General features: G+C 49.8%; 2 protein-coding genes across 7 annotated transcripts in view; both read left to right on the top strand.

Annotated features, from left to right (window-relative positions):
- Nucleotides 1-10,419, top strand: part of LOC147646837 (uncharacterized) — a 410,249-nt gene that overhangs the window by 155,497 nt on the left and 244,333 nt on the right. Inside the window, 1 exon segment of the mRNA XM_086872957.1 lies at nt 2,371-2,949. Coding sequence (XP_086729083.1) covers nt 2,371-2,949 — 579 coding nt within the window.
- Nucleotides 1-10,419, top strand: part of LOC147646843 (uncharacterized) — a 72,462-nt gene that overhangs the window by 20,064 nt on the left and 41,979 nt on the right. The gene's annotated exons all lie outside the window — the stretch shown is intronic.

Raw genomic sequence — 10,419 nt, forward strand, 5'->3', positions numbered from 1 at the left:
TGGGCTGTTACAGCCCTGCAGGCTCACAGTGGCATCTTGTTTCCATAAGGCCCCAGAGGGTCCCACTGGTTCCTTGGTTCTATGGGCCCAAGAGTGCCAAAATGAACCCCTTGGTTCCACAACTTCCCACAGTGTCCCACTGGCCCCTTGGTACCATAAGGATCTAGAATGTCACACAGGTTTATGGCATTTGTCCTTGCTGCCCCTCACATCCCACTGCCCCACAGAGAGCCCTGAGCCACCCGTGAGGGACAGGCCCTGCTGGGCCAGGCCTGGGCTCAGGGCTTGGCCTTTCTGCTTCCTCCAACCCAGCCAGGGCTGGCTCAGCATTGCAGTTCCCTGCTCAGAGCCTTTGGCTCCCGGCAATCCTGGCCTCCAGGATCTGCTCTCACCAGTGCCTGGGGAGCCTTTGGCAGTCCCTGCCCTCAGTGGGGCCGATTGAAGCTCCAAGGGTCTTGGAGTTTTGCTTCTGATTCCTTGAGCAGCTTCTTCAGCCTGAAGGAGGGACAAAAGTGGATCAGGAAAAATAGAAGGAACCACGAGGTTGAGCACTCCCTGAATTCATAGCCCCCTACTTGTGGGATCATCATCCCCCACCCCTCATTTCGAGGAGCTCGGCCCAGATATCCTGAGGGGTCCCTCAGGGGTTGGGTTTTTTGGGGAGGATGTTTGGAGAATGAAGAACTCCAGAGCTGAGTGGAAAATGCCCCTTGGGGGGATACTGGGGGATACCAGCATCCCTAAGTGAGGAGATAGAAATAGGGGGAACATTTCAAATTCCTGGCACTCCCAGCAGCCTGAAGAGGTCAGGGACCGAGTAGACAGAGGACCCCCAGTACAAGTGTGATCCCCAGCAGCTGGGACAAGGAGGAAACCGTGAACACCAAAAGAGGGAGACCAGAGATGGGGAACTCGTGGAAGGCATTTTCAGGGCTGAATCTTGGTGTTTGGGAGGTTTTTATGGACCCCATGTCTTGGGTTGCAATGCAAGATGTAACCAAAAGTATGTATTCTATCACCATCTTTTAAAACCTGGTGGGGCAGTTTTCATTATCTCCTCCATGACCCAACCCTCATAACTGGGGGATATCTTCTGTTAATGGGCCAGCTGTTAAAACCTGGTGAGGCAGTTTTCTTTATCTCTCCCACCACCCATCCTCCCCCCAGGGGGATAGCTTCTGGTAATGGGCCATTGAGTCTCACTGCAATACTGATAAAATGACATCAGCCCATTGTGAGATGCTCCACCCAGGAGCATCCTGGGCCATTCCTGCCTAGATATAATCTGAGCATCAGAACACCACAGGCAGTTTTTCTCCACTTGTATCCCAGAGGAGAGAGAAGACGCATCTACAGCACCAGAATTTCAGAGGTAAGCTACACCCTTCTATGGGATCATTGCTTCAACAGAACCACATCTGTCACTCCATGTGGACGGCAGCCACCATTTAATCTTAAATTTGGATAAGACTGCTTCCAACACCCTGACCAACAGGGTGTCAGGTTGTATTCTGATTCTCTCAGTGAGTTGTTTTTTTGTTGGTTTGTTTGTTGGTTTTTTTTTTGTACTGCTGCATTTTCATTTCCTTTCTTTAGTAAATAACTGTTATTTATATTCCTATATCAATATTTGAGAGGACTTTGATATCAAGATTATAATAATTCGGAGGGGGTTGTTGCTTACATTTTTATCAATTTCAGTGGAGGTTTCTGCCTTCCCTAGCAAACACCTGTCCTTTCAAACCAAGACACCTCAGATATCCAGTGGCTTCTAGAGAGGGACTTGGGCCAAGGGACATTCAAACTCATTGTGCTCATTCCTTGTTTTCTCCCAAACCAGAATTTTCCAATCCCAAATCTTGTCTGGATGGAGAAGGAGGCTGTGAGGAAGAGGAAGATGCCCCAGGACACCCAGGCAGGTGAGGAGGAAGTCAGTGCCCTTTTCCCCCTCTCTCCTGCTCCATCTCCCAGCCCAGCATGGCCCCCGGCTGCAGGACAACCCCGCTGCCAACACTGTCCTACCGGGGATGCACTGGGGGGATCTCCTTCCCCTTCCCTCTGGCACGGAGGCAAATCCCATCCTCTCCTTGTCCTTCCTCCCCCAGTCAAGGAACTTAGGATGGAGACCAGGGAGGACAAATCCTCACAGCAAAACGTCATGGAAGAGGCTGACTTGAGCGGCTCCACATTCCGGGAATCCAATGGGGAGGAAAAGCCCTGGAGATCCCGCAGGAGGAGGGGATCCAAACCCATCCCAGGGTGCTCTGAGGAGGAAAGACCCACCCTGTGCCGGGAAGGTGGCCGGAGATCCAGCCAGGGCTCTGAGCTGGTGGTCCATGAGCAGCTTCAGGATGGGGCGAAGCCCTACAGGTGCTTGGAGTGTGGGAAGAGCTTCAGCTCGAGCAGCAAACTGATACGCCACCAGATGATTCACACTGGGGAATGGGCCTATGAGTGTGGGAAATGTGGGAAGGGCTTCAGCTGCAACTCCGAATTCATCCGTCACCAGCGCATCCACACTGGGGAGAGGCCCTACGAGTGTCCTGAGTGTGGGAAGAGGTTTCAGAGGAGCTCTCATCTCCTCGTGCACCAGCGGATTCACACAGATGAGAAGCCCTTCTGCTGCCCTGACTGTGGGGAGGGCTTCAAGCACAATTCCACCCTCATCAGGCACCAGCGGATCCACACTGGGGAGAGGCCCTACGAGTGTCCCCAGTGTGGGAAGAGCTTCAGAAACAGCTCCTACTTGACCATCCACCAGAGGACCCACACTGGGGAACGGCCCTATGAGTGTGAGGAATGTGGGATGACCTTCAGCCAGAGGTCCCAACTGACCATTCACCAGATGATCCACACTGGGGAGAGGCCCTATGAATGTCTCCAGTGTGGGAAGAGGTTTCGCATCAGCTCCACTCTCCTCGTGCACCAGCGGATTCACACAGAGGAGAGGCCCTTCCGCTGCCCTGACTGCGGGAAGGGCTTCAAGCGAAACTCCCACCTCATCTCCCACCGGCGCAGCCACAGCGGGGAGAGGCTCTATGAGTGTCCCCAGTGTGGGAAGAGCTTCACCCAGAGCTCTAACTTGACCAGACACCAACAGAGGCACCACTAAGGGAAGCCCTGCGAGTGCCCCAAGTGCCGGAAGAGCTTCATATGCTGCTCCAGCTCCATCCCCCATGGGAGGACCCACGTTGGGCAGAGCCCTGATGACCCACGTTCCCAGTGATCTGTGTTGGGAAGACACTGGGCTGGTGGTCCTTTTGTTTTGTTCCGATTATCTTTTGATTCATCTTTATCCCTTTAAAACAGACAAATTTGGGGTAAAAGTCTATAAATTCATCAAAGGCATCTAGAGCCTCACATTTTACTAGTGCTTCAAGGTAATCTGGTATTCAGGGAAATACTTAAGGGTTGTGGAGCTATTTGGTGGAGTTTTCTCCATTTTTGGCGCTCAAAGCAACGAGAGTTTTATCTGTCACCTCAGAACCACTCAATGCCACTGAAAACTGCACAGTGCCACTCAAAACTATTGGATTCCACAACCCCTCCGGGTGTGATGCCTTAAGTTTTAGCTTTTAAATTTTTCATATTTTGCACTGTCTAGGTTTGTAGTTTTGAACTTCATATTAAGTGTTAGTGAGCTCTCTTCACAGAGTAGGTAGACAAAACAATTCCTTTTCTAGCTTGATACCCAGGACAATCATTACAAGTTGCAGGCTCAAAAGCATAAACAAGGGTGGACTGAAGAGAGAAAACAAGGACAGGACTTCATCATCTGAAGCTATAATTGGACCATGAACCCAAATATGCAGATGGACCTCAACTTACAAAAATGTGAGACCTCGTGATGAGTTGTTTGTTTTTGGGTTTTTTTGACTATTTTTGGTCCATTTGGGGTGTAGCCCTGGGAAGGCTCTTGTACTGCCTAAGGTGTATCCTTTAAGGCCTTTTAATAAACTTTATTCTTAACTCTGTCTCGGCTCTGTTCTAGGTCAGCCTTCTGAAGGCATCAGGTGGAATGGGGTTGGAAGGGGATTGGGCAAAGTGGGATGCAGATTGGGGGTGTGACATGGGCATTGGGTGGGGCAGGATAGGTGTGATGGAGTTTGGGAGGTGTGAAATGGGGGAAATCAGGCTTGGGAAGGGGGTCTTGATGTCCAGCAGGGATGGGATGGGTTGGGGTTGGGATTGGGGATGTGGGGTGGGGCCTGCAATGAGACAGCCAAAGTTTGGGAATGATGAAGGGAAGGCGTGTCCGTTACTGAGTGAGTTTTTGGATATTCCACATTCCTGAAGAGATTTTGGGGTATCCCACATTTCTGAGGCAGTTCTGGGGCACTCCCCAGCTCTTGGGGGGTTCCTGAGAGCAGCTCCATGGAGCCCCATTGTCAGGGGTAGTTGCCATGGGCATGAGCTCAGAGCTGCAGCCAGAGTGCGTTGCCTCAGTGCTGGAGAGCAGAGAAATGATGAATGGTCCCAGACATCTCCAGTGTGTGTTTGGGGGGCAGAACAAGTTCTGAATGGGTGGTGCAGTCTCTGCCCTAGCCCAGCCACTGCAGCCTCTGCTCCAGCCCCAAAGTGGCTGCCAAGCCCCTAGCACCCCAAAAACCCCACCTGGGAGAGGAACCACAGCAGGTGAGGCTGTGACACGGGTGTGACACTTGTTGGGAAGGTAGAATTAGAAAGAAATTATAAATATGACTCCTTAGCCAGAAAGACTAAGAAAGAAATACAAATGAAAGAACAGTTTGAATAATTGAAAGAAGCCGGTCTGGTATGCCAGAACACATTCTTTCCCCCAGTAAAACTAAGCTAAGACCCCTCTTCCCAGCCTTATAAGGAAAGGTCTGAAAGACCCTGAGATAACTAAAAATATGCAAAAGCAGCGATTTCTATAGGTCACACACAAATGTTACTGTATTAGTATAATTAGAAAGATTGCTTAGTGAAGGAATAAAATATTCAATGCATAGGTTATATAAGCAACTGTAAAGGAGAGCTCGCTCTCTTGCTACGCTCTCTTGTGTCTCTTGCCTCACTTTTTCTACACTCTTTTTCCTGCTCTTTTTACTTCTCTTCTTTATGCTCTTTTCCCAGCTCTCTCACTTCTGTTCTGCTACTCTCTTTCTTAGCTATCTTAAGTCTTGAACTCATGTATTCATATTTTACTCCCTTTTGTATTGTTCCCTCTGAGCCTGCTTTGAGCTTCATCTGCTGGCTCCTAGCAGGTTCTCTCTCTCTCCCACGCCCTGAAATAAACTACTGACATCTAACTCGATTATAGAGGTCTCTGCCGTGTCCCGGAACGTCCATACCCCGAAAGCGTCTCTTACAGACACTGACATGTGCCACAGCCCCAGAGCTCACAGCAGCTGAGATGGCACTGGATCCAAGGCTGACTGTGGATCTCTGTCCCTCTCTCTTCTCTTGAATTCCTTTTCTCCAAATCTGTATAACTTGAAGTTGGATGGATTAGAGTTTGCTTAGTCAGTGCTCTGTGAAGTGCTTTACTGTAATTCCATGTCACTTTATGATTTCCCAAGTACTTCATTCTCTAAATTTTGCAAGTAAAAGTTTGTTTCCCCCCTCCTGGGAAGCTAGTTGTTTTCTCCCATGCACTGCCCGAGGGGATCGAGGTACCTCAGGTCCCTTTCCAGCAGGGGCCGAGCGAGCCTGGGGCACAGCACAGGGAACTGCAATGCTGAGCCAGCCCTGGCTGGGTTGGAGGAAGCAGAAAGGCCAAGCCCTGAGCCCAGGCCTGGCCCAGCAGGGCCTGTCCCTCACGGGTGGCTCGGGGCTCTTTGTGGGGTAGTGGGACATGAGGGGCAGCAAGGACAAATGCCATAAAACTGCAAGCCCTGCCAGCCTCCTCAGGGAGGGCCGAGCGAGGAGCAAAGACCTTCCTGGGGCTGTGCCCTGGGCCAGGAGGGATTGTGCCAGTGGAGTTGACCCTAAATTTCTTCTCCCAGGCAGCTTTAGGACACGGAACATGGAGAAGCCAAAGTCAACTCTCAGCTTTCCACAGTCTTCCAGTAGAATCCTGTGTGGGGAGCAGCTTGGGAGCAGGGTTTGTGTGTCAAGGGAGGGGAATTCAGAGCCCTTTTCTCCCCCATGGCCTAAGGATCTGCATTTTCAATGGCCCTGCAGCTGCCAAAGGGGCCTTTTTCACCCAGCTGAGAACAGTTCTGCTGATAACCTGCCCTAAACCTGCTTTTCCTGCAAATGTGCCAATGAAGCCTCATTTTTTGCAGCCCCAGGTCTTGTGCACATGCAGACGTGAAAACTGAAGGATGGAAAGGATCTGCTGGGAGGAGTCCTCTTTTTCTTGTTTTTTTTGGTGGTTTTAATTTTTTAATTTTTTTTTTTAATTGATTCCTGCTGTCAGCTCTGGGCAGAGCTCTGTAACTGTGTGTGACACTTGTCTGTGGCACTGTGTGGGTGGCCAAGGGGACCTTCCCTGAGCTGTCTGCAGAGGAATCCACAGCAGCCCAGGCTGGGGGTGCTCAGTGGCCGCTCAGTTCCACTGACTGGACGCAGCTCTGGACGCTTCCCTTGGAGCATCTCCAGGGAGGGAACGCTGGGGCTGCTGGCCCGGCTGTGGTGTCACTGCCAGGGGAACACTGGGGCTGCCATGGCTGTGGTGTCACTGCCAGGGGAACGCTGGGGCTGCCCTGGCTGTGGTGTCACTGCCAGGGGAACGCTGGGGCTGCCCCAGCTGTGGTGTCACTGCCAGGGGAACGCTGGGGCTGCTGGCCCGGCTGTGGTGTCACTGCCAGGGGAACACTGGAGCTGCCCCAGCTGTGGTGTCACTGCCAGGGGAACGCCGGGGCTGCCCCGCTCCTGCCCCACCCCATCAGCTCTGCCAGCGCCTCCAGGGGACACAAAGGCTGAGCCAAAGGGTGAGAGTTGCGCAGAGGGCTGAGCTGGGATCTGGGACCCAGAGGGATCATGGAGTCCAGCCCCCGGCCCTGCACAGACACCCCAACAATCGCAGCCTGTGCATCCCTGGCAGCACTGGCCAAAGGCTCCTGGAGCTGCTGCAGCCTCGGGGCCGTGCCCATTCCCTGGGGAGCCTGGGCACTGCCCCAGCCCCCTGTGGGGGAAGAAGCTTTTGCTGATCTCCAGCCCAGCCCTGCCCTGGCCCAGCTCCAGCTGTTCCCTTGGGTCCTGACCCTGCTCACCTGGGCAGAGATCAGAGCTTGCCCAGAGAATCCATGGCTGCCCCTGGATCCCTGGAAGTGTCCAAGGCCAGGTTGGACGGGGCTTGGAGCAGCCTGGGATAGTGGAAGGTGTCCCTGCCCATGGCAAGTGGTGGAATGAGATGAACTTTAATGTCTCTTCCAAGGCAAGGCATTCTGTGATTCTGTGATTTTGGGAGAGATGCTGAGGCTCTGGCTCAGCTTTATATCACCAAATGTCTGGACCCAGCAGCAGCCATGGGTGGGATCATCTCCTCCTCCCTCTCGCTGTGGATGTAACTCACCCAAGGGCAGTGTCATAAATGAAATTGAAATTTGGACGACTAGGTCTATTGGGTTAACAGCAGTTTAATAAGAAAAAAAAAAAAAAAAGATACAATTTAGTGAATTGAATACAAGAAAGCAACTAAATAAAAGAGTACAATTTAGTGGATTGAATAGCAATTTGATGTAAAGGAATACAATTTAGCAAAAGAGTACAATTTAGTGAATATATTCATATATATATATATACACGTATATACACACACACATACAGATATAGATATATATATATTATATATAGATATAGATACAGATATAGATATATAGATATATAGATATATATGAATATAGCTTGCCAATAATTAAGAATGATTAAAGCACTAGCAAAACTGAACGGGTTATGGGGAGGACTTCTCACCCTACCTCACATATAAAACAAAGCAATTCAAACTAAACTTATATACTGTATGCTTGTACATATTCATTCATGTTTCCTGTAAGTCTCTTCCTATTTCCGATTCTTTAATTTTACATCACTGTTCTTCACGGTGCATGTTTCACTTTTTGTTAGGGGGTCTTCAGTCTTCTTTTGGTGGTCTTTGGACAAAGGCTTACATTCATCCTTGTTGTCCTCCAGATAACCTTGCAGGTTTTGTGTGCGTACTAAGCATTGTGTTATGTAAGTAAGCATTGTGTTCCACTAATTAGTCTTACACTTCATCATTTTCAGGCCTATGCCTGAAGTCGTTCCAATTTTGTCCATCTCATGGTCAGTTTTCTCTTGGGACATTACTTACCTCAAAACTACATCCGGTATCTTAATTTTAACATGTAGTATCTGTAAAGGGGTCCATCTGCCTTGCAACACCAATTCCCCTGATTGCTTCTAGTAATTACTTTCCAAATAGTTACAATTTTGTTAGCACAAATTATTTCCATTTCTTACACTTTCCAAATTCCACTCCCAACGTCCCCCCTGCTTCCAGCTCAGGATGGTCCCCCAATGAGACTCCTCCCAAAATCCCACCCCCAAGAAACCTCCCCATCACTGGAAAATCCCCCCACATCCCACCCCAAAATCAGGAATCCTCCCTGAGACCCCTCCCCAAATTCTGGCCTCCCCAAAATGCAGCTCCTCACTGTGATCAGGACTCCTCCCCATCAGTGGAGATTCCCCCAAAACCCAAAAAATCCTCCCCAAATCCCCTTCCCAAAATCAGAACTCTGCCAGCACCCCTGAATTTTCCCCCCAAAACCACCAAATTCCTCCCCAAAAAATCCAAAAATTCCTTCCAAATACCCCCAAAACCCCTATAATCTTCCAAAAGTCCCACATCCTCACAAGACTCAAATTCTCCCCCCAAAATTTTCCCCCCAATCTCACCAAATTTTCCACCCCAAAACCCCAATTTTTTTACCCCAAACCCCAAATCCTCCCCCTAAAAAACCCAAAGTTCTCCCCAAAACCCCAAATTTCCCCCCAAACACCCAAATGTTACAAAAAAATCCTAAAATTCCTGCCCTAAAACCCCGAAATTCCCCCCAGGAGCTCCAAAGTTTTCCCCCAAACCACCAAATTCCTCAATTCCACTCCAAAACCTGGGAACACCCCCCAAAAAACAGCAACCCTTCCCCCAAAATTGCAACCCTCTCCCCCAAAATCACCAAAAATCTGAGAACATAATTTTTTTCACATTTTTCACACCTTGGGTCTGGGCAAAACCACCAGAATTCCTGGGATTTTTCCTATTTTTTGTGGGAAGAGGGTCTCCCCAACTTTTCGTGTCACCCCAGGTGACCTCTCTCCAAAATTCCTGCCCCTCAAAATTAATTGCAAATAAATAAAAAGAGGAAAAAAAAAAAAAGGTGGGGGGGAAAGGTAAAAATAAAAAAAAAAAAGGAAAAAAAAGACTCTCTTACCCCAATTTGGGGGGAGGGGAATGGAGGAAATATTGGGGGAGGGGGTGAACCCCCAGAAAAAAATTGAGGCACCCACCTCCAAAAAATTGGGGGAACCCCCCCCAAAAAAGCTCACTTTGAAAAATGCCAAAACCTCCAAAAAATGGCAAAAAACACTGACAAATTAGGGGGGAACCCCCCCAAAATGCATAAAAAATGAGGCAACATCCCCTTGAATCCAAGGGATTGTTGGGATTTTTTTTCACAAAAGTGCTGGGTTTTTGGGGATGGAAGAGGAGGAGAGACCCCCTCCAAATTCCTGGAGTTGTCCCCAAGACACCATCTGCAGAGGCAGCAGAGGGGGACAAAAAGAGCATTATAGGGAAATTAAGGGAATTTGGGGAGTTTTGGGTGAATTTTAGGGAATTTTGGGATTTTGGAGGTCTGGGGAGGGTCTTAATTTTGCAGGGTTTTGCGTTCCAGGGCCGCAGGTTCATGTCCAGGGAGGCTATAGTTACCAGGAACTGGCATGGGACACCAACAAGACGGGATTCTGCTCAGGAAAACATTTATTCAGCAGAGGAACAAACTCAGATCCAGAGACAGCCCCGAACAGAGGCAGGGAGATGGGTTTGGAGAATCAGGGTGGAGTTCAAGGTTAGGGACCACTGGGAACACAGCAAGGGAGAAACACCAGGGGCCCAAACACAATCAGAAATCCCTGGGTTGCCATCCCATGAGGGGTCCAGGGTGGAATTTCTTCCTGGGCTTGCAGGGCCCATACTCCAAGGCAGAGGGATGGAATTCCCTCTTGCCCACACCTCTCACTTTAATCATGTTCATTTGAAACCAAATCTTTGCCTCCCTGGGCAGGGGTACCTCACACAAAAGCTCACTCAGTAATGGGCTCCCCCTCCCTTCATCATCCCCAAACTTTGGCTGTCTCATTCCAGACCCCACCCCACCTCCCCAATCCCAAGGCCAACCCATCTCATCTCTGCTGGACATCAAGACCTCCTTCCCAACCCCTATTTTGCCCATTTCATACCTCCCAATC

Source organism: Cyanistes caeruleus, unplaced genomic scaffold (genome assembly GCF_971803275.1).
Source record: "Cyanistes caeruleus unplaced genomic scaffold, bCyaCae1.hap1.1 HAP1_SCAFFOLD_78, whole genome shotgun sequence".
Lineage (NCBI taxonomy): Eukaryota > Metazoa > Chordata > Aves > Passeriformes > Paridae > Cyanistes > Cyanistes caeruleus.